Below are 24,745 nucleotides of genomic sequence, written 5' to 3'. Positions count from 1 at the left end.
CATTTGACTCTCAGGGCTCATGAGTTGCTTTTCTATCTATAAACCTAAGGTTTTAGATTCCTGGATCAATGGTGTGTGTGTGTGTGTGTGTGTGTGTGTGTGTGTGTGTGTGTTGTATTGTGACCATGGTTTTACCTCTCTCATCTTTCCTCAAATCCTCCCAACTCCATGCTTTCTACTTCTCTATCTTTAGAAAACAAAGATGCGAATATTTGAAAAGCATGCAGAATACTTAAAATGGTGCTTACTCTGAAGACATGGGCATAAAGGCAGATGGGGCTCTTCTTTGTTCTTTTGAGGTCACAATTTCTCTATCAGAGGAAGCTTCTCCTCTCCTGAGTTTTAGGAACCTGTCTCTGTCATGCAATTGACAACAGGCAGGATGAAAACCATCACAATGTGGGGAAGAAACAGTTTCTTCACTACTCTCTAATGTAAAGGGTCCTTCTTTCCTACTCCTGGAGTGAGAAAAATATGATTTTTCTTTGGCCTTTCTACATGTACTTGGTATGCATGCCTTCTATAAATAAAATAGTTGTCTTTAAATGCAAGCCAGGAAGTACAAGAGGGATGGGGTGGTGGGATTCACAAACCTTGTGCTTAATTTGGTCCACTTCATGCTCTGAATTTTTCCCCTCCTTTGCCTGGTTGGCTTTTCAGCCTCTATGAGAGCTGCCTCAAGCTGTCTGCCCAGGTCCTGCAGTCCTTCAGTGACAGGATAGTGCCTCTGAGTCAATTTTTGCTTAAGGAGAGACCCTGCCCCTCAGCATCAGGTTTTATTGCCTTGGGCTGTTTTAAGAGCTGCTTGAATTCCCTCCATCATGTCAGCATATTATCATCCACAATGTCCATCTGCTGACTTGGAAATTTCACAATGTATTTTCCACTTCCATATCTCTTTCAAAGCCACTAAACAAATCTGATAAATGCCCTAAGACTTGACTGTTAAAGATCTTATACATTGAAAATTTTCAATCTTTATTTGCCACACTTTAGCCCTGTATTTAGGCAATTTAAGACAGCGTCTACCTTGTTGTTTGAGTGAAAATAATTGACCGTAACAGCTTGAAATCTCTCACTTACCTACTAAGGTAACAGTAACATCACAGGTATTTCTGTGTGTCAGTAATGATGTGAGTAAGCACATAGAATTTTCTTACAAGATTGTTTTGTATGTGGAAACATTTCCATGACTGTTGGACAGGAGGAAGTGAAGGACACATTTCGACTGTGGAGATCAGGCTAAGTGGTATCCAAGGTCATAAAAAGAGTTGTAGGACACCTCCCAACCTGTTTCCCACAGTTACTCCTGTCATCTGTACCTTACTTTTGTTTAGCAAAGGTTAGAAGGTTCAGAGAAGACAATAGCAGGCTTTGGACGTTTTCTGAATATGGGGGTGACAAGGAAAGAACTGTGACTGTACAATAGTCAATCAATCCAGGAAGATGCCCTGAGATATACTCTTTGCCCTGACCAGGGTGTTGATACTCAAGATGCCAGTTTAAGAAGGGGCTGTTTTAATGACTTTCTCAAAGACCTGTGTAGAGTCAAAAGGCACAAAATTGATCTCTATTTGGGAATATCACGTAAATAGTCATTTCATATAGATATATAGAAGATATAATAGTACCTGTTTTGTTTTTGTTTTATTTGCTTGTATTGCTTCCTGCTTTTTTCATTTTGCTTCTACAAGGTGCTATGTAACCACAGCCAGGCTTGTTTTCAACTGTCTGTGTAGCTAAAGACTGGCCGTGGATTTGTACCTCTTCTTCTCTCCCACCCAGCAGCCGTGAGTCCAGTTTGTATTTATACACTGTAGTGCAGAAAGAAAGCCCAAGGATTCACAAATCCTATGCAAGCAATGTATGAACTGAGCCACTTTCCTAGCTCTTTGTATGCTTTGTTTTAAGAAACAACAAACATTCTTAAAGTCAACTCCAACATGGACCAGTTTCCACCAAGAAGCTGCTTCAGTCGAAATAACAATTCCTGGGAAGAATTAGGAGAGAATGGGACAATTTTGAGCAATGAACACATAGTTAGATTTGTCCTTTTTTTTTCAGCACAGCGTTTGGGTCTCCTTTATTTACTGTGTGAGTCACTGAGCCTCAAGCCAGAGGACTAAAGACAAATTAGAAAGTATAAGATGCTGTCACTCTGCTTGACAGAAAAACGGCCATTTTGTTAACAACTTCTTTCCATCAGTTTTTTTTATTTAAAAACCACTCGAGGTTTCACTATTTTAAATGTTATTTTGAGCAAGCTGGCATCTGCAACTGAAATAGTCAACTTTTCTTGCACTTTAGCAGAAATTGCATGCAGTCAGAAGTTAAAAATACTTTTCACTCCTTGAAAGCAATGTTTTACGAAATTTCTGTGAGGAGGGAGGGAGGGACTACTTAGGAAGTTAAGTGTCTCTCCACATCCTGGTGGAGGAAACATGAAGGCAGACTAGAACACAAGGTTCTATCCTCTGTGTTTCCATGTACTCTGGGAGCTACATGAGCTTCTTAAAAGACTCTCTTATTACTGATACCAATTGCTACACATCACAATGGAATACTGAAGGACTGTAGAGATTATTATTGATTGCACTTAAGATAACAAAGAAACAATGATTCCATGATGTAAGTTTAGTATAGTATTTAATGTACTTGAAATTTCTTGTTTTTTGTTGTTGTTTTTTTGTGGGGGGGGGTAGGGAATGTTTATTTACTGTTTGTTTTGTTATTTGTTTCTTGGATTTTGTTTGAGGTTTTGGTTTAGTTTTGTGAGACAGGATCTCTTGGCTGTTCTGCAACTCTGTAAAACCCGGCTGGCCTTGAACTCACAGAGATCTGCCTACCTGAGTTCTGGGCTGAGAGGTGTGAGCCACCATGCCTGACTTCTTCCTGTTTTATATTTAGAGTAACTTTGCCATAATCTTAGATGGAATTGTAAATAAGAGATAAACCCATAGGAATTTATGATGGGACAAAGTCAGACATAAGTTTAAGATTTGGCCAGAGTGTTATGGAAAAACAGTGATTTTCATTGTTTTCTATTAGTTTGCAGATGAACTCATAGGAAAATGAAAGTATGACACATAATATAAAATATGTTTAATAATCATCTGGAAAATTAGATCAGGATTTATTCAGAACAGATTAACGATGTGAAAGTTATCAGTAAATTTTCCTAACTTGAATCTATTCAGGCCTTTATACTTAATTGATTAGTTTTAAGTATTATTAAGTAATATTTGAAGCACCAAGTTGAGTTTTTTGTTTTTTGTTTTTTTGGTTTTTTGTTTTTTGTTTTCATGAGACAGGGTTTCTCTGTATTGTTTTGGAGGCTGTTGGTCCAGCCTAGCCTCGAACTCACAGCTCACAGAGATCCACCCATCTCTGCCTCCCGAGTGTTGGGATTAAAGGCGTGCGCCACCACCACCCGGCCCAAGTTGAGTTTTCTAGCAACTAGTGCTTGGAAAGTTTGATAAGAATATTATTTTCTCATTGAAAGTTCCATAGCTACTGTAACTTAACACTCAATGAGTTGACAGACACTAATTTTGTAGAATCTTGCACTGTTCTAATGCCTTACTTTAGAATGGTGTGGAAGGGATCCAGCAAGGAGCAAATGGTTTATTCATGAATGAAAATGAGTAATCCATAAATTAAGAGTAGAAATATGCAAATAGTGAATTTTTTGGTGTGCTTTTAAACTGGACGGGGCCTACACACATTTCTCTGACTACTGATATTTAGTAGTGACTGAAGGATGAGAAGTCACTTTCTCCAATGGTCCACTGATACATGGGACATTGCCTATGACCCAGTAAATAAACTTCCCATGAACGCCTACGTAACTAATCTTAGTTGAACTCAGTAGGACACACACACACCCATACACACAAATAGGACAAGAAAGTAGAAGACAGACTTGCTAGGAAAAAGGCTTTCAGCAGGAGGAGGGAGCATGAGGCAGGATACCGGAGTGAAAACTCGTTACGTACATTTATGCAACTGTCAAGGAATTAGATAGATAGATAGATAGATAGATAGATAGATAGATAAATGGCAAAGTCACAAAAGAAATGGCATTGAGTCTAAAATTTAAATATGGAAAAGTGATAACTCCCTACTGAAGGAAATACTGTATTTGGTTATTTAAAGAGCATCAGTCTTCCTATTTGGAGGAATATAAAATTAACATGAAATACACTTGAATAAGCAAAGTGCTGCTTCTTTGGGTGCATGACACAGTCTAAGGTGTGAATAGAAATAATGCTGCAAGCGCTATTAGATAAAACACAGTGTATGCATCCTTTACCTAGGTCTTAATTGGTAAATACTTTGCATAAATTTACATTTCTAAACTTTAATTTTCCCAAAAACTGACAAGTTAGTGTTTATCTTGGCATTAGTTTATGTGTTCCCCTATTACTTGTGCATTAATTAATTCTGTTTACCTGTACCTAATTTTTCTTAATTTCATAACAGTTGTTGTTTTTTTATAATTGACAATGCAATTTACTGGTTCTGTGCATGTGCGTTCTGGCCCCCAAACAAGACTGGCCATGTATAAAGCTCCAGTCTCTTCATTTCATGTTGTTAAAGGGAAAAAACAATCGCTTGTGACTAATTTCCAATTAATTTGCAGTGGTTACTGGGGACGAAACAATTGCACCTCCTAATTAAGATTTAAAATATTCCACAGTGTCATCTTTAGGTGTTTCTGGAATATATAATTTCCATTTTTGGTTCATTGCTTGACAGCTCTATTAATTTAAAAGCCTAGTAATACCTATTAGTATAAAACATGAAAAAAATATCATTAATCATTTATTTTAATTTTGCAGCTCTGTCATTTTCTCAGTATGTTTTAAAATGATGATGACACCATAATGTGCACAATTCAAACTGGATGAAGGGGAAATGGATCACACTACTTAGAAAAGATACTGAAGTACGTTATTAGAGCTTAATTAATGCCAAACTGATTAAATTTGATTGCAGTTCGAGCAAAATATTTTAAAGAATTTTTATTGCCCTATTATATTTTTAAAGTTACCCCAAATGCTATTTATAATTAGGCCTGCTTGTCTATAGTTCTTCATCTTAATATGTTCAGTTCAAATATTATGACTAAAACTAAAATGGTCTTTTATTCCTTATTTTGAAAGTTGCTGGTTTCAATTTAAAAATTAATTTAATGTAGTTAAAAATAATAGTGTCTCATATTCAAACTTTTCAGTGAGAATTTCAAAACCAACTGGACACCATGTGTGAACATGTGACACACAATGAGAAGTGTACTACTTTGCAGTACCGTATGCATTCACAATGCTGCCATGCAAGACCGCAGTTGTTAAAAGAGGGACAGCTGCACGCAACTAGCAGAATCCTGGACACAGTAGACAGTGAGCAGAGAGAGAGGGGAGAGAAGGATGAAACTTTAGCTTTCAATAGTGCCAAATATGTATGTAGGCCAAATTCCAGCATCTTCCTCTACACGGGGTCAGATTAGAGGCGTATCCTAGCTGATGAGCATCCTTAGACTAACGCATGGGATTGAGTTCTTTCAGTCATGGAAGGTTGTCTTCAGGTTGATCACCAGACCTGAGCCTGGCTGTTGACTCACATTGGCCTTATACCCATTTCGCTGTTGCTCTATTTGCTTTGATTCCATGCATTAAGATTAGCTATTAATCTAATATGCCATAAGCTTTTTATAAAGAGGTAACCAACTGTATTGATACCAAAATAAGAGCTAGTGCTTCCTAAGTATATTAACCAATTCCAATAAAAATACAAATTTAAAGACTCTTAATGAAAACAAACTGCAGAAAATTTAATAATTTATTGTTTTAGTTTATTGGGAAATTCTGAACAAAGTTTCACAGGTTTCATTTGAGGTGACAAAAAAGTCAGTCATCAGACATTAACTACATCACCCTCAAAGTAATTCTGTGGAGTGAATAAAATTAATATTATCAAACGAGATTATGCTGTTGGGTTTTGTCAGTTTGACACAAACATAGACATTACCTGGGAATAGAGAATCTTAAAGAAAATGACTCCATAAGACTTTTCTGTTGGAAAAACTTTGGAGTACTGGTTTGATTAACGACCAGCCCATTGTGGGTGTCATCACCCTGGCAGGCGATCCTAGATGACATAAGAAAGTAAACTGAGCAAGCCAGGAGGAGCAAGCCAGTAGGCAGCACTCTTCCATGTCTTCTGCATCAGCTCCTGACTGCAGGTTAGTTCTGCGGGATGCTGTGGGTAATGGAATACAAACTGTAAAATAAAATAAACCCTTTCCTTCTTAAGTTGATTTTGGTGATGGTGTTTTATCACAGCAGTTGAAGTCCTAATTAAGACAATGATGTTCAACTTACTAAATAAAAATTAATATGAAAATGCAACTATCTTAACCAAACCAAGTCAAAATATCAGTGACTTACTTAAATGTTCCTTTGTCAAATGTTTAGTAATGAATCTCATATTAATATTGATAGTACTTTGTTAACCATATATTTTTGGAGGTGCCAACATTTTTTCTTATATTTTTCCACTTTTATAATGGAAAGGTAAAAAGTTGTGACATGATCTGTGAGCTGAGTATATATATATATATATATATACTCTTCTTAAATACACAAATACAAAACTACAAAACTTCATAATTTTATGTTGAAATAAGGTCTGTGAATGAAGGTACCCAGGGTAGTGCGATGGGTGAAATACACACTATTGGGCTATTATTCTGAGACAGCATAATAAAAGACTGGGTCTATATACTCTTGGATATATACCTGTATGAAATTATCAAAGAACTGGGGGGGGGATGGGGCGGTGACCAGGAAATCTATCAATTTCAAAGCAGACTGGTTAAAAGATGAATTGTAAATAACCAATCCCAAAGATGTCCTATAGAACAAAGCAGCGATGTGGCAAGGTGGGTAGCATGCAAGGCTCTGAGAGAAAGCAAGAAGGAAGTTGAGGTGAGAGAAAGGAGCTATAGGCAAATGGTACTTCAGCAGGAGTGATTCCTGTAAAGCAGCAGGGCCTTGAAGCCCACGGAAAGAATCTTCAGATTTCACCCAAGAGTTTATGTTGAACTAAGGAAAGGTTTGAGCAAGATGGATACAAGCTGAAATGATGGTGGCAAGACTCTGTGAGCGGGAAGGGATTAAGAAGTGTTAGAGGGCTCTGCAATAGTCCAGCCTAAACACAGACAATCAACCTCATTTAGTAGTAAATTGTGTAGAGGGGTCAGCAAGCATCATTTACAGATGAGCTAAGTTTCTGAGTCTTTTTGAACCGCTGAAGAAATGATGGAACAATTCCTTGCAAAGGGGGAATCTGCAAAACTGTCAAGTACTTTTCTTACGTGGTGTTCACTCATCTATGCACTAAGCACGTTGTTGAGGATGTCAACTATCATGGAAGTCATCATACAATGGACATTCTGTAATGGTTGTGACGTCAAAATAGAATCACCTTGAAGGGCCTTAGCACTAAAGATGGTTTTGTTTTCTTTTGTCATTTAATGATTAGCTAATTCCCCATAGCGGTATTTTTCTAGTATTTCTTTAGGTAAAATGGGAAACTAGCATGTAGGAGTGAATGCCACATGTGGCATGTGGCAGGGATGCCACCAGATACCAGAGTGAAAGCAGGTAGCTATACTGCACAGTATCTTGGTGACAGCCAAGGAATTGAACATTTTATCCAAGATAGAAAAGTTGACAAAACATGTTATTTACTGGGAAATGCATGGTTATATTAAAACATAAATTGCTGGTGAAAAGTAATAGCTACTATTAGTTAATCACATATATACATACATATATACATATACATCATATACATACATGCATGTATACATCATCCATAGCATCAAGTGACATTTTCTGGTTATCTTCCTGTGACAGATAATGACTCAGTAGCAAAAACAAGGCATCTTTTAACCAGAATCCAAAAACTGGCCTGTCCACTGGCCAAGGCAACATGGGGCATTTCAAACCTTTGCTTTATGTCTCTAAGCCCATGTTGTTTGTTTGCTCTTTTGTTTGTTTGTTTGACTATACTAGATGAAAAGGATCATGTAGGAAATTTAGGTCAAGTATAATTCATGAAAAGTGAATTGTGAATGAATTTTTATTACAGTCAGGAGGGGGAAGTTTCTTGTGTTATTCTCTTAATCCTGTTCTTGGTAGTGTTTACTCAATAAGACTAAAGATTTGAAGATTCTTGGAATAAAACTGTCAATATAATTCTCTCTAGAGATACAGAAATAATAAAAATGCTTTAAAAACGTCTTTGACCTTCCTGGAAACCAATTAAGGCCATAAAATATTTTTTGATGATGAACAAAATTTATATCTTAAAAAAGATTTCGAATCCAGGTATGTAACTATTTCTCCTTTAGCATGGCCAAATGGCTCATTATCCTTAGAGAAAGAAGCTTCTTTTTTCATATATATTTAAAATTCCTGTGAATTACATTAGATCCTCATCTTCAGTTTTGAAAGATTTTGTTTCAAATCTTTACAGGGACTTCTTTGAATTTGATGCTATTAATGACTTAACATTAAATTAGGAAATTGTCGTCATTCCAGAAAATGGAATCATCAAGAATCTGGAAATGTATTTCAGAAAGCTGTTGTTTTGTTGCTTTGTTTCTCTGCCTGTATGACTGTCTCTCCCTCTCTCTCTCTCCCCTCCTTTCTCTCTTCTATCTATCTATCTATCTATCTATCTATCTATCTATCTATCTCTATCTCATCCTCTCAATCACTCCCTTTCTTTTGGCAGCATGGACCTGAAAATCTAACATGCACACTACCTGCCACTGTCATGTGGCTTTGTTGCATGCTTGAGTTCAAAGGGGTTTCCATTGCTGGAAAGATACAATCTTATTCCAAAATCAAACTAGGTAACTTTTAACATTTCAGATAATTGCTAAATTAAGCTTTCCCTACAGATATTTTATAGTATTTACTTTGCTTTGAATGCTCCATTCATTTCTAAGGCAACTGAATAAACCCAGGGATAATAAATTCTTAAAGAAATAACACAAGAAAAGACAATTTTGGCTATACTTGGTGAGAATCTTTATAAAGGAAGCTGCAACTTGCTGATGTACATTTTAAGAACAATGATATTATTAAGCCTAACCTAGTACAGAACTATGAAAATCACATGAAGACATATTCACTGAAGCCAAATATAATCAATTTGTAGATTACCAAATGTCAGCTCTGTTAGCACACATTCCAACTGAAAACTTTTCCCTAAAGAAATTCTGAATGGTGATGCTTAGTACAGCAAGGATATACTACTAAAATTATTTTCATTGTACAGCTATTGATCACTTTATATAGCATAAGTTTAAACTAAAAAAGGTTTCACTTTGTAACTCACAGTTTGGCATCAGATTTTTCAATGTAGAATTTAATTGTATCAAAGGTCACCAAATTATGCCTGTTTTATATAGCTGCATATAAGAATGATTCTCTCACATCTTTAAATGGTAAAGGAAAAAATCAAAAGAAGAGTAATGTTTCATAATGTGAAAATGTTATGAAATTCAAATTTTAGCTTCTATAAATAAAGTTTTATTGGAAGAGTCATACTCATTGATTTTCATATAGTCCAAAACTACACTGAACTATAGCAGCAGTGTTGAACGGAACAGATGAAGACCACATAGCTCACAAAACCACAAGCAATTACCATCTAGCCTATCACAGAAATGTGGACATTTGCCAGCCTCACAATTGATTGGACATCTGCTTAAACATCGTGCAACATACAGCTCTCAAACATAACTTAATATTTGTAATTAGATAATACATTTTAATAGCTTACATGCATTGTATGCAGACCATTGGAACAAATTTCAGCATGCCTTTCCTTCCAGCACATGTGCTTTGGAAGTTACCTACTATGTAACAGGTAAGTACCAGCCCACATTGAAGACATTAGAATATGATAGAACCTCCTTTTAGCATTTTCTCCACTTCAATGGCATTTTGTAGTCATGTCTTTCACAGGATGTCATTCTCTGGCTTCAATCTTCTTTTTATTTAAATTAGAAACAAGCTTGCTTCACATGTCAATCCCAGCTTCCTCTCCCTCCTCTCCTCCCATGCCTCCCCCCAGGCACCTCCAGTCCCTCACCCAATCCCCACTCTGTTCCCCAGGGAGGGTGAGGCCCTCCATGGAGAATCTCCAGAGTCTGTCATTTCATCCAGGGAAGGGCCTGCGCCCTCCCCCAAAAGTCCAGGCTGAGAGAGCATCCCTCATTGTGGGATGGACTCCCAAAGTCCATTTGTATGCTAGGGATAAATATTGATCTACTACCCAAGGCCCCATAGATTACCTAGGGCTCCTCACTGACACCCACATTCAGGGGCTCTGGATCAGTCCTATGCTGGCCTCCCAGTCATCATTCTGGGGTTCAAGAGCCTCCCCCTTGCTCAGGTCAGCTGTTTTCATGGGTTAAGCTCGTTCACTGAGAAATGAATGTGTTATACAGATTAGAAAAACCAAGTTTATTTGGCCATTAACAAAAAATAAAAATGTGGACACATACATTGTAGAGTTGATGGAAGAGTAAAATCTGATAATAGAAAAAAGTAAAATCACAGAATTAGTCTTTTCATAGGTATGGTAATAAGCTTTCTTTAAGTTTGACAAAACACTCAAGAGAAATAATGCATATGGAGGAAAGCTTTGTAGCTTCAGAAGCTGTAGCCCATAGTTCCATGGTTCAGTTGTTGTGTCTATGATTGTACAGAACACCATGGAGCTAACATCAGGCAGAGAAAGCAGACATGAAACAAAAGAGATAGAAGGGACTACAAGTTTCAACGTTAAGATCACACTCTCAATGACCTAGCTTCCTCCCACAAGGTCTCAACTCCTAAAGTTCCACACCTTCCAACAGCACCATAAACTCCTGAGTAAACATTTTATGCCATTGGAGAGGTTCAAGACTGAACCTATGATAATCTGAGTGTTCCTTAAACAATGAAATCTACCTCTGTTTCAGTCTTATCAGATTGTTTTAAGAATTTAGATAAATACATCCATAACTATTGCCATGGACAAAAATTAAGTCCAAATGGATCAAAGTCCTCAACATAAATCCAGCCATACTGAACCTCTTAGAAGAGAAAGTGGAGGCACCCTTGAACGAATTGGCACAGGAGACCACTTCCTGAACATAATGCCAGTAGCACAGACACTGAGATTGACAATTAATAAATGGGACCTCAAGAAAATAAGAAGCTTCTTTAAGGCAAAAGACACAGTCAACAAGACTAAACTGTAGCCCACAAAATGGGAAAATATCTTCACCAACCACACATCAGACAGAGGGCTGGTCTCCAAAATTTACAAATAACTCAATAAGCTGGTCACTAAGACACCAAATAATTCAACTAAAAAGTGGGGTACAGAACTAAACAGAGATTTCTCAATAGAGGAATCTAAGATGGCTGAAAGTGGTCATCATCCTTATCCATTAGGGAAATGCAAATCAAAACAACTCTGAGACACCATCTTACACCTGTCAGAATGGCTAAAATAAAAAATACTAACCACAATTTATGCTGGATAGATGTGGAGAAAGAGTAATGCTTCTTCATTGCTGGTGGTATTGCAAACTTGTACAGTCACTTTGGAAATCAGTATGGCAGTTACTCCAGAAAATGAGAATCAGTCTACCATAAGATCCAGCAATTCCACTCTTAGGCATATATCCAAAGGATGCACATTCATACACCAAGGACATCTGTTCAGCTATGTTCATAGCCGCATTATTTGTAATAGCCAGAGCCTGGAAGCAACCTAGATGCCCCTCAACTGAAGAATGGATACAGAAAATGTGGTACATTCACACAGTGGAATACGACTCAGCAGAAAACAAAACAAAACAAAAAACAATGGAATCTTAAAATTTGCAGGTAAATGGATAAAACTAGAAGAAACCATCCTAAGTGTGGTAACTCAGTCAAAGAAAAACAAACGTGGTATATATTCATTCATATATGGATTCTATATATATTGAAAAGGATTACCAATCTGCAATCCATACCTCCAGAGAAGCTAGGAAATAAGGAGGACCATAAGAGAGACATACACAGTCCCCCAGTGAAACAGAAAAGGACAAGAGCCCCTGAACAAATGGGGGTATGGGGGAGGGGAAGGGAAGTAGGAGAAAGAGGAGGGGAAAAGATGATGGGGTGGAGAACATGAAGGATCAGGGTGATTGAGAAGGGTGGGGAATAAAGGAGAGCAAGAAAAGAGGCACATCAATAGAGGGAACCATTATAGGTTTAAAGAGAAAGTTGGCACTAGGGAATTATACAGAGATCCAAAAGGATGACCCCAGCTAGGACGATAAGCAATAGTAGAGAGGCTACCTTGAATGCCTGTCTCCTATAATGAGAATGATGACTACCCTCATCCAGTAGCTGATGGAAGCAGAAGCAGAGATCCACAGTCAAGCACTGAGCCAAACTCCTGGAATCCAGCTTCAGAGAGGAAGGAGTGATGAACAAAGGTGTCAAGATCACATGGGGACAACCCACAGAAACACCTGACCTGAGCAAGAGGGAACTCATTGACTCCAGTCTGTCAGCTGGGGAACCAACATAGGACCAAACCAGGCCCCATGAATATGGTGTCAGTTTATGTGGCCTCTGGCAGTGGAACCAGAATGTATGCCCAGTGCACGAATCGACTTCAAGAGGGATACTCTGTTAGTGTAGATAAACAAGAGAGTGCTTAGGCCCTGCCCCAGATGACTTGACAGATTTTAATGATCCCTCATGAAAGGCCTCACCCTCTCTGGGAAGTAGATGGGGCATGGAATGTGGGGGCATTGGGGGGTATGGGAGGATGGAAGGGAGAGGGAACAGGGATTGATATGTAAAATAAGATTGTTTCTAATTTAAATAAAATTACACACACACACACACACACACACACACAAGTATTTAGATAAATAAATATGCCTCAAGCGAAAGACTGTTGAATAGCCTGCATTCAGACTACAAGTGAAAGTAAATTCTATTTTTCATAGTAAAGGTAGGTGGAAGTATTTGATGCTGGGTGACAGGAAACCAGATAAATATTTACCAATGACCTGAGTCAAATAATGTTTGGAAAATAAATAAAACAAGTCTGATGCCTCTTCTCTCCTACTGTACTTGGGTAGCAGTACAAACCTTTGAAGACAGCAGTAAAGTGCAGAGACCCTGTTCACCTTCTTCTCTGAACACAGGAAGGCATAAATTGTTTCTTTTATCACTTTTATGAACTAATTCTTCAGTTTTATACTTTTCCCTAGCACTTTTTCTAAGAGTGGCTTCTAGTTGTGGCCAACTCATAGAGGTGTATGAAAAAAAGAATCATTCATTAATATGTGTGAAGCTCTTAGAAGAAAGCGTGCCACAATAAATTTCAGTAAATCTTTATATAGCCTTACTGACGTTTGTTTGTTTGTTTGTTATTTTTTTTACTTGCCATGTAGAAACTGTATACGAATGTGGTACTCTTCTTAATTTATGACTCCTGTATGTGAGAACTTACTGTCAAGTTCTAGAGGGTAGCCAAAAGGAAAGACAACAGCTTGTAAGATTTATTTGGGGGGGTGGCTATGGGACTCCCTGGCCAGTAACATAAACAAACAACCCACTGCTGATATTGTGGCTTTCATTTGATAGCAGGGGATTTCTAGAAGGGATTGTAGCTCCCAGTTATAGAGTAACTGCATTTGAACTCCCTCTCTATCTCTCCCTTCCCCTCATCTCCACCTACCTTCAAGTTTTTATAGGGAATTTTCTATTCCTTTCATATTTGAAACTGGGTCTAGTTGGCTATCTTCCTGCTTCAGCCTCCTGTTGACTGGAATTACAGGGAAATACTACCACCAATATCATACTCAAATAGTGAAAATGTCTTTTTTTTATTGATTTGGTTTGGTTTGGATTTTGCTTTCCTCTCTTTTTTTTTTTTTTTTGTAACTGGATCTAGTCATATTCCTCATGCCTCAGTCTGTTAGGTGCAACAGCTATAGCCATGTACTATGACCAGCTCAGTAGAAATGCATTTCTTCTCCCACTGTAGTTTTCTAGAAGACTCGAAGAATGCCTGTTCATTAACAACAGTGTTTATCATCTTGCACATTTTATGGTAATGTTCTTCTGTCTTCATGGGTCTACATCCTTAATCGGATTGTTTTTACTTCAGCTAAGTAAAAGACATATAATTATCCAATGAGATGCTACATACTAACAACTTGGATATTTGTTAGCCAGTTTAAGAGTGCAAGTTTCTTCCTTGTTACAACTTCTGGACAAAAGGAAAATAAAACCAATTGTTTCTCATTTTGCTTTTGTAAAAACAAATTTATATTTTAAAAATATAATATTGTACATTGATCATAGGAAAGGTCAAACAACTAAGATAACAGGTTATAGATAATTGCAAAAACAAAACTGGCTAAGATATTTCTTCCAAACTGAAATACAAGCTGAATGTTATGTCCCTTATGATACCAAAAGCATTGAGTGCGGTATCATGCTATTTTTAACAGAAATGATGTTCAGTATACAATTCTCATAGATATTTATCATGTAGACTGCGTGCTGTACTTCACCTTAAATCAATGCTGATTTTATGTGGTTAGAAAGATCTCTTTTAAAATCTTAGCAATGTTTCTAATAAGTATCTCATTTTCTAAAATGACCCAATCCTATTATAACTGATAGTAGCTGTAGACCAGGAACTACAAATACAAAATTTAAGTTTCTACTTTGCTTACTTTGTTTATTTTGGTTTGAAGGTAAAATCATAATGTAAGTAATACATGATAGCTACTTCCTTAGGTGCTCATTTAAAAATAACCATTATTTGTGATTAATAAAGCTTTCCAGAGGATTCAGAAAGCAAAGCCAGCCTCAAGCTATAGAGATCAGGCAGTGGTGATACAACACCGTTAATCCCAGGATTTAGGAGTAAGAGGTAGAAAGATCTTTGTGTCCTAAATCACCGTTGGCTACCAGAGAGTGAATCAGAGTTCACACCTTTAATCCTAGGATTTGAGAGGTATAAAAGGTAGAGACATTCAGTCTTTCACTACATTGAGGACAGCATAGCAGTCTGAGTGAATCTGAGGAGCAGGAAAGTCTGGAGCAATCTGAGGATTGCCTGTTTGGTCTGAGCTGAAATAGAGGTAAAAGTCAGTGGTTGAACCAAGATATCTGTTTCTGGGTCTTTTATTTTTCTTGTAACAAATAACATTTTGCATAAAATGATTCAACTTCGGAATAGAAAAATAGTTGTTTTCTGTTTAGCTTCCTATTTCAGCACTTATAACATTATTGCAAATGCTTCTTAATTTTTCCTTCAAAGGTCACTATAATGTCATGGCAGCATTGTATTTGTATTTACTCTAATTTACTGGTGCAATGTCTGAAGTAAGAGTAGAATAACTTCTACTACGTGAATAAATGATGAATGGTGCTGTATGTGAGCCCATCAAAAGGATTCAGAGTTAGAAATCAATGCTTTGACTCTGAGCCAGGAAACATTCAGTCAGAGAAGGAAGAGGAGTCTTTTGCCCACAAGAGAACCAATGGCAATACAGGACCCCTAGTGGAGAGGAAGTTGCTGTTTATAGTGGTGGAGTTACTGTTGAGTGGTTTGTGCTCCAGATGATAGCTTAGCAGCCACATCTCCATTAGTGCCCTCTGTTAAACCACTGGCTAAGACCATAAAAGACAGAAAAGCAAGAAGAGGACTTGTTGAAGGGAAATGTTAGTTGAGGATATGTTAGCTGGTCAGGAGGAAAATATGAGATAGATGAGTAAACAAAACATAAAATAATAAATAAGAGCAAAATCAAATCAGTTGCTTAAGATTAAGAGTGAAAACCAAGTGGTGGTGACACACACCTTTAATCCCAGCACTCAGGAGGCAGAGGCAGGCAGATCTCTGTAAATTTGAGACCAGCCTGGTCTACAAGAACTAGTTCCAGGACAGCCTCCAAAGCCACAGAGAAATCCATCTAGAAAAACCACGAAAAAATAGTTCAGTGTGATAAGCTGTTAAAAATAATGACATCATAAAATTTGCAGGCAAATGGATGGAACTAGAAAAAAATCATCCTGAATGAGGTAACCCAGACCCAGAAAGACAAACATGGTATGTACTCACTCATAACTGGATGTTAGTTGTATAATAAAGGATAGCCATGCTATAACCCATAGAATAAGAGAGGCTAGGTGACAAGGAAGGTTAGATAGGGGACACCTTGATCTCCCTGGGAAGGGGAAATAGAAAAGAAAAGATTTTGTGAGGGGACTGAAGGTGAGAGGGGATGGGAACATGGAAGTTGAGGTTGGGAGCCGATGGAGGGGGAGAATACTGAAAGAGACTACTGCGGAGGGCATTTGAGATTTGGTTAAAAACGTGGCTAGCAAGGAAATCTCCCTGCAAGGATGGCCCCAGCAAAGAATCGCAGAAACAGTGATATGTAACCTGAACTGACCGTCTCCTATGATCGGGCAAGATTCAAGTGGAGGGAGTAGGAAACCAACCCTGGTCCCCAAACTTTGACCTGCAGTCTGTCCTGACTATGGGATATGCTGGCGCAAAGGTGGCCTAGAGATTGAAGGAGTGGCCAGACAATGGCCAATATGGACTAAAACTCATACCAGGAGAGTAAGCTCACCCTTGACACTGCCTTGAGCTCCAAGACCCACAGGCTGGATGACCCAGATAGAACCAAACATGACGGGAGGAAAAAAATGTCAACGTAATAATGCCTAATGATATTCTGCTCTAGTCATAGATTGATGCCTAGCCCAATTGTCATTAGAGAGGCTTCATCCAACAATTGATAGAAACAAATGCAGAAACACAGCCAAATTTTAGGTGGAGCTCTTGCAATCCTGAAAAATAGGAGGAGAAAAGTTTGTAGGAGCCAGAGGGGTCAAGGACATCACAAGAAAGCCAATAGAATCATCTACCCTGGGCTCACAAGGGCTCACAGAGACTTAACTGACAACCAGGGAGCCAGCATGGGACTGACCTAGGCCTGATGGGGATGTTCTTTGGTGTATATGTTTCTCTTATTGATTGATGAATAAAACGCTGTTTAACATCAGGAAGATAGGTGGGGTGAGGAGATGAGGAGAATTCTGTGAAAGGTAGGTGGAGAGAGCCTGCCAAAGAGATGACATGTAGCAGACAAAGGAGAAACAGGTCTGGGCTTTTTCCGGTAAGCCAAGACCATGTGGAAATACTTAGATTTATACAAATGGGTTAATAATTAAGCCAGATCTAGTCGATAAGAAGCCCTAGACATCAGCCAACAGATTAATAACTAATATAACATCTGTGTGCTTATTTGGGACTTAGAAGGGCAACAGGACCTGGTGGGACAAGAAAAGACAGCAACATAGGTCATGTGCTTATATGTGACAGTTGTGTAGCTTGGTCCTTTTGGAGGACTCCTAATAGTGGGAACAGAAACTGTCTCCAATTCTTTTACTGCCTTTTGGGTCACCTTGCCCAGCCTTAATGGGGAGATGCTTAATCATACTGCAACTTGATATGCCATGTTTTGTTGATATTCTTGGAAGACCTGCCATTTTCCTAAAGCGAAATGTAGAAGGAGTAGATTGGAGAGTGGGAACATAGGGTAGGTGGAGGAAAGGGATGAGGAGGAGATTTTGGAGGGGAAATTGCAGCCAGGATGTAAAATTAGATAGCTGGATAGATAGATGATAGATAGATAGATTGATTGATAGACAGATAGATTATTAAAGACCACAAATAAATAAATAAAAAGATTCAGTGTGATAGAAAACAGAATTAGGGAATGTTTGGTAGAGATCTTTTTAGTCTACGTATATAAGAGGGTATTTTGTCATATAAACTGATGGTTACCAATTTCACATTTAAAAGACAACAAAAATAAAATGGAGTCATCTTCCAGAGAGTTTTGGCCTTGCTTAGCCTGTTAGCCTTTACAAATGCCATTTATTTTTATAATAAAAAATTGTATTTTCCAGCATAGTCTGTTTCCAACATATTTAAAGTTTTTCATTTGTTCAGTTTTCTTAGTATCTTTCTAGAATGTGAATTTTCATTTCCCAAAAGTCTTAATACTGATTTAATGATGTGATTCACGTGACAAACATCTATTTTCTTTGCTTCATTGCTATTAGTGAATGACAAGTGAAGGAGATTTATTTTAACTTGAAAATGTCAGGTATGCACTTTCGGAGATATATTTTTTCAGCTTTTAATGAGGTGGTGCTTCTTTTTGAAGGGATACTCATCTCTGATGCGGATGCTGTGCAGGTGACAACTGATATTTAATAAGTGATGGCTCTTGTATTAGTCGCAGTTCGCTAAAGAAAATGTCTCAGATTGCTTTTGAAAAGCTCGTAGCATCAGTAGCCCAAAGGCAAGATGTGACCTTTTTATTACATAATGAGAATCATTTATTATCTTACAATGTATCTTAAAGTCACAGACAAAATGCCACTTTGATAATTGCTTTCAATTAGCTTTGAGCATAGCATATATTCATAAAATGTCTTCTCTAATTTAGAGTTGAATTAGAGAAGATTGCAGACATAATCTACTTTAAGGTTGTCTCATTTAAGGTGATTCGTAGTTTCATATCACAGAAACCAACATGAGTAGCATTGGAACAGTGCCTCTGAGTGTCTGCAGCTTCTCAGTGTCTGATCCTATTGTGTTACCAATTAATTAACAAATTAGAAAGATCATTTCTGACCTTTCATGCATGTTAACTTTTGACTTTCATTTCTGATGATTGTTTGGAAATGAAGCCTTGAAGCTCGTGTTGAAAGAGAGAAACAATCTGATTAAAAAGATAAATAAGGTTCATGTAAAGCTAAGTACCTCCTTACGCTGGGCCATGGTCGGGGACTCTGAATACGGTAATGGCGCACCTTTTCCTGTTTCAATAATATGTGACTAATGATCATGAAATGACACTGGGAAATCATGCAGTCTGAAGGAAAAGTTCTGGGAGACTGAAGTAGGACAATGAGATTAAATATAAGACCATACTGAAATCGTGACTCCAACTAATTTCTACTTTGGGTTAACATTTGGGTATCACTGAAATGTATATCTCTAAAGTGTAGTTTTCCCTGCCAGCCGCCTAGGCCCTGTCGAACTGTCTGTAACCCCAAATAACACACAAGACATTATATTAATTATAAGCTGTTGGCCGTTTGCTATTGTTTATCATTGTCTAGCTCTGACTTAATTATTGACCTATAATCATCTATATATATATTTATCTTTTCGAGAACGCCAGACTTGGGTTCTCTTCTCCGAGGATAACATGGCAACAACTCAGTTCACTACATTTCTCAGAATCCTCCTAGACTCCTAGTCCCACCTATCTTGCTTCTCTATTGGCCAACAGTACTTTATTGACACATACACAGGACTCTCCCATCATATATCCCTGTCTTCTTAAAAATTTTTGAAATCATGAAACTCTGAAATTGAATTTTAACCTTGTGTTATTTTCATTACTTGTGAAATATAGCTGTAGAGTTCTCAGAACTCAATATTTTGTTCTCTTATCACTCTTCCTCTGTCTTTCTTTTTCCTAGATAAAAATTACACACAAGAACCAAGCCCCCATGCTGATGGGCCCTCCCCCCAAAACTGGGTTGTTCTGCTCACTCATCAAAAGAAGGAGGAACCGAAGCAAGGAGTGATCCTTCCATCAGGAGAAATGTGACTAGTATGGGCCATGCAGCACTTTGAACCATTTCAAGCCTCCTGCTCTGACAGAATCATGAAATTCACAATTTTTGTTATTGAGTTGATGTAAAATTTGGCTATTAGAAAATGTGTTGTCTCTGTTTTTATATGTATCTGCATGAAAAGTAGAAGTTTATATGATGTGACACTGCGTATTTTATATGACGTGACAAACACTGTGTATTTTAGTTGCATGCATTCCCAGAGGTTTCTGTCTCCCATTCACATCTTACCCCATTTCCATTTGCAAACTGTGAGGAAAACCTGTGAAAGAGCAAAGAAATATGATGGTCAATGATTCATGTTGTAATTGCTGTCATTGGCAAGCACTAATAAGTAAGGCTGCAATGATCCAAAGTGCAAGCTGCCATGCTTTGCCCTGCTAGAATCAGTGTGTCCATGATATTAGACCTGTGACTCAAAGCGAAGCTTAAATCACATATTTGATTAAGTAGTTGCCTATGGTACCACGCTATATCTAAATAGTCTTTCTTCAACATCTTTACTCTTCTGAATGGACATTAAAATATCAGGCATAAGATTTTTTCTTGTGCTAAAATATAGAAAATGTCTTATGTTTAGCTTCATTTTTCATTCCAAAAAATGAGTGAAAATATGTGACTGGTAGTAATTGTGATAATATAAAAAGCTTTAGTCCTTTCTGCATGGGAATGTAGACACAGATGCTAACCACACTAGTAGCCAAATAGATGTTTTGAACTATGTGCCTAATGAATCCGTTTCCCACCAAAGAATCAGAAAATTATAGTTCTTATGAGTTTGTGAAAAGAAAGATGTCAGAAGAGAGTAAGTTATCCACTTGTATTAACATTCTCACCATTCAAAAATAGTAAGTCATACAACAAAATCCCAGTTAAACGGATAATTTCATAGCTATTTGATCCCCCTACCATATAGGACTATAATTTTTAATGGATCTGTTAAGTACACTTCAAGAAGGGAAATGACTGCATTGGTTCCCTTTTAGGGTAAATTGGCACCTGCAATAATATTGAGCTCATCGAAGCAAATCATGCATGCAATGCAATTAACCCCTTACTACTCATTCATTCCAGCCCCATCTCTATGACATTTCAAATGCTTGGGAATATATGATGGTCTAGGTCACTGTTTAAGGTGTTCATGGCATGGTGTGGGTCCCTGGTTGTTTAAAGAAATTGTGGCACTACTACTTTCCATAGTGTTTCTTTGAGGCTATTATGTGAAATGAAGTACTTCTGAGCAGCCTCAGTGTAGTTCTGTCTCACTGACCTGTGTCTCACCACTGCACGCTTTATGTTTTCACCCATGCCTTCAGGAAAAAAAAATGTGTGCTTGAATGCATGATTTATCAGCTTTCCTCTCTGCTCAGCATTAAAGTGCTAATGATTTATCAGTTCTATTTTTCTATTGATTCATTCATCGTTGAATAACAAATAGCAGCTAGTGATTCTGTTGAACACAACCCGGCGCATGGATTTATTGATTTCAAGTGAAATTGCTGTAATTTTAGTTCTCTGGTTTGAAAACTCAAGTGAATGCGGCTGTATCAAATAGCTGCTCTCAAGCAACATTCTGTAATGGAAGAGTATAGTGTATTCCTTTAGTATTCCAGGAACACTGGATGATAAATACCAATCAACAATAACTTTAATTGCTTTAAAAATAAAAGCTGTTGAATAGAATTCAGACATAATTTAGCTTTCCTAGGAAAATTATGATTAAAATTACAAATCCAGTACAGCAATCAGTTGTTGTGGCAGTAATAATAGAATGGTTATTCAGTACTCTAGACCAAAAGAATGCTCAAAACAACCACAAATGCATCACTGACAAAATGTCACATAACTCACCTTTTGGTGGTCTGTATCTATGATTGCAGGTAGTAAATATTTTTACACAAATTGATGAGCTTTTCTATAATGGGCAGGCAGACCTTGGACCAAAGTATTATTCTGAATCCACAAATTATTTTATGTTCAGGCAGACACTTAGGCGGCAGCCATTTCTCAATCACTTGCAGCATCTTTGCACTGGGAAATGATTAAAGAACTGGCCTGTATGATTTCAGGAACTGAAACAGTGGGCTCTGCTGCATTTCAACCTAGCTGCATGACCCCAGCCTGCTCTAGTAGGCACAACATCTCAGTCCATTGGATTCATGGGTAACACCAATAAATCTTCAAAAAGGAATCAAATTTGACTTTTCTAAACTCATTTTTTTCCTTTTAGATAAATGATGTGCTTGCCCTTTGAGTACACTACTCCTGGGGTTTGGAAAGTAGTTTTTTAAAAATCTACTTTGATGATTTTGAAATAAGAGAAGATATTCTCTTCTTTTTTATGACAGCTTCATGTGAAGAATATATATTTTAAGGAAAATTCTAAATGGAAAGTTCTATGGCATATTAAAATACTGAATAATGAATGTTAGCTTTAAAAAATGGAAACTTTTCTTCCAGGTGTGTGGGTGTTGGAGATATTGAGTCAACCTCTTTTAACCATAGTAGGCAGAGTAGCGGTAAAGTTCTCAGTGAAGTGGTGTGACAATGAATACTGCAATAACTTAAAAGGGTCAGAGGATCTCAAGGATGGAGTTTCATACCCTGCTAAACACTGCCATACCTTAAGTTGCTAATGAGAGAAGACAGATCCCAGAATTTACCTAGAAATGTACACTTTCAGGAAACAGGAAGGGTGATATCTATGCAGAACCAGAACTTCAAAAGTCATATGTGTATTTTTTCTCTTCCCATCATGTGTGTATCATATGTAATTGATGTGGAAATATGATCAGGTTTTTGTAATAGGTGGGAAAATCTTTTTACTTTGAATGGGTCATGTGATCATATGCATTCTAGATGTAACTGATTAGGGGTTCAGTCTAGATAATCTCCTGAAGGCAAAATTGTAAAAGAGTGAGCACTAATGGCTCATTCACCCATTCCCCAGTTTGGTCAATTGTCTGTTTTTAGGGGATGGGAGCAAGTAGAGTTTTCAGGGAAGAATCTGTTTGAGTCTCAGGCTATCTATGCTGCTCAAACAAGATAGGACTTTTTCATGGTCCCTTTCCTTTTTCTGTTAGTGTTAGCTGGTTTTCTGTTGGTTTTGAAGAGAAAAGTGTACAATTATGGTACATATAACCCTTGAAGAACTAATCAATGGATAACATATTCCACATTAAAGATAAAGCCCTTGTAAAGTATACCGAGGCTGTGGAATTTGATATTGAATATTGATATGAATAAATAAATCTCAGAAAAGCCTTTCATTCTGTAAAAGACCGAAATCACACCCTTAAAACAGCCAATTAAACTGCATTGTGTTTAAAGGTTTGAGTAAATTCTCATTTGAACCTTTCTATATATTCTTACTGTGTCTAAAACATAGGGTTTGTTTAACTAAAGTACCTTAATTATTTTCTCAGAAAGTGTTATGTACAAATCCCAGTTTTTGAAATAAAAGCGTTGACCATTCACTTGTGCATCACTCATTCCGCACCCGGCGCTCCCCCCTTCCCCCCCGCCCCCCCCCATTTGAACTATCCACGGAAGCTTCCTCAGCAGCTCTCCATCAGGTGAGCTGCAGCAGCCACCCTGCCTTTGTCAGGAGCAAGAACCCTGTGTCTAGGGATGAAATTACTTCATGTCCTAGCTAAGGTTCTTATGGTTGTGAGGAGACACCATGACCTGGGCAACTCCTTTGGAAAACATTTCATTGAGGTGGTTTGCTTACACTTCCTTCCAGAGGTTCGGGCTGTTATCATCATAATGTCTTCATAATGGGGAGCACGGCTACAAAAGGCAGAGGTGGTGCTGGAGCTGAGAGTGCTGTATTTTGAGGGCAAAAGGAAGTCGACTGAGACACTGGGTGATATCCTGAGCATAGGAAACCTGAAAGCCCAACCCCCTAATGATGCACTTCCTCCAACAAGGCCACACCCACTCCAACAAAGCCACACCTTCTGATAGTGACACTCACTATGAGGTTATGGGAGAAATTACATTCAAACTACTACACTCCACTCCCTGGCCTCCATAAGATTTTAACAATATCATAATATAAAATGCATTTAGTACACTACAGTCTCAATAATTTTTCAAGGTTCAAAGTCTCTTCTGAGATTTATGCAGTCTCTTAACTGTAATAATCTATAAAAATAAAAAAACAGATTACATACTTCCAAAATATAATGACACAAGATATACATTACCATTCCAAAATGCAGTGGACAGAGCATAGTGAATAAATACTGGACCAAAACAAGACTAAAAGCCAGCTGGGCAAACTCCAAACTCTGCATCGTCATGCCTGATGTCAAAATGCTCTTCAGATCTTCAACTCTGTTCAGCTTTGTTTAGTGCAACACACTTCTTTCTCTTGGGCCCATTTATTCCACTCCCTGTTAGCAGCTCTCCTCAGCAGACATCCCACAACTCTGTCATCTCTAACATCTTGGGTTACCCAAGGCAGTCCAGGCTTTAACTACAGCTTCACACAGTGACTTCTCTACTAAGCCTCCCTCACTTCAGGGGCAACCCTGACACATGCATGGCATCAGCAGCTTTCTTTAGGTGCAGAGGCAAATTCCATAACTCGTGTCTTTCACCCTCATTTGTAAAGACAGAGCCATATGGCTGAAACTTCCAAGTTCTGCTACTTACTGGGGCTGGAACATGGCCCTCTCATTCGATTAGATTAGAGCTTCAGTGTCCTTTTTCCCTCACTACCTGAACTTGGCTGTACCAAAACTGGATCTCTAGACCAGGCTGGCCTTAAACTCAGATTTCCACCAGCCTCTCCCTTCCCAGTGCTGGGATTAAATGTGTGCTCCACCTTACTCAGATCTCAGCTTTTCTTTAGTTTCTGGTCACAAGTTGGAAACTTAGCTGGGTAGGATCTTGCCCGGAGGTCACCA

At 37.9% G+C, this 24,745-nt stretch overlaps 1 protein-coding gene across 10 annotated transcripts in view; it reads left to right on the top strand.

Annotated features, from left to right (window-relative positions):
- The window catches only part of Dgkb (diacylglycerol kinase beta), a 744,334-nt gene extending 721,029 nt beyond the window's left edge, over window positions 1–23,305 (top strand). For all 10 annotated transcript variants that reach the window (XM_040743220.1, XM_040743223.1, XM_040743219.1 and 7 more), the window contains one exon: window positions 19,674–23,305. In XM_040743220.1, coding sequence (XP_040599154.1) covers window positions 19,674–19,781 — 108 coding nt within the window. In that variant the 3' untranslated portion in view covers window positions 19,782–23,305. The remainder of the gene's footprint in view (window positions 1–19,673) is intronic.
- Window positions 23,306–24,745: the final 1,440 nt, after the last annotated feature.

This window comes from Mesocricetus auratus, unplaced genomic scaffold, assembly GCF_017639785.1.
Source record: "Mesocricetus auratus isolate SY011 unplaced genomic scaffold, BCM_Maur_2.0 Super-Scaffold_15014, whole genome shotgun sequence".
Lineage (NCBI taxonomy): Eukaryota > Metazoa > Chordata > Mammalia > Rodentia > Cricetidae > Mesocricetus > Mesocricetus auratus.
This window is presented reverse-complemented; position numbering and strand designations above follow the sequence as displayed.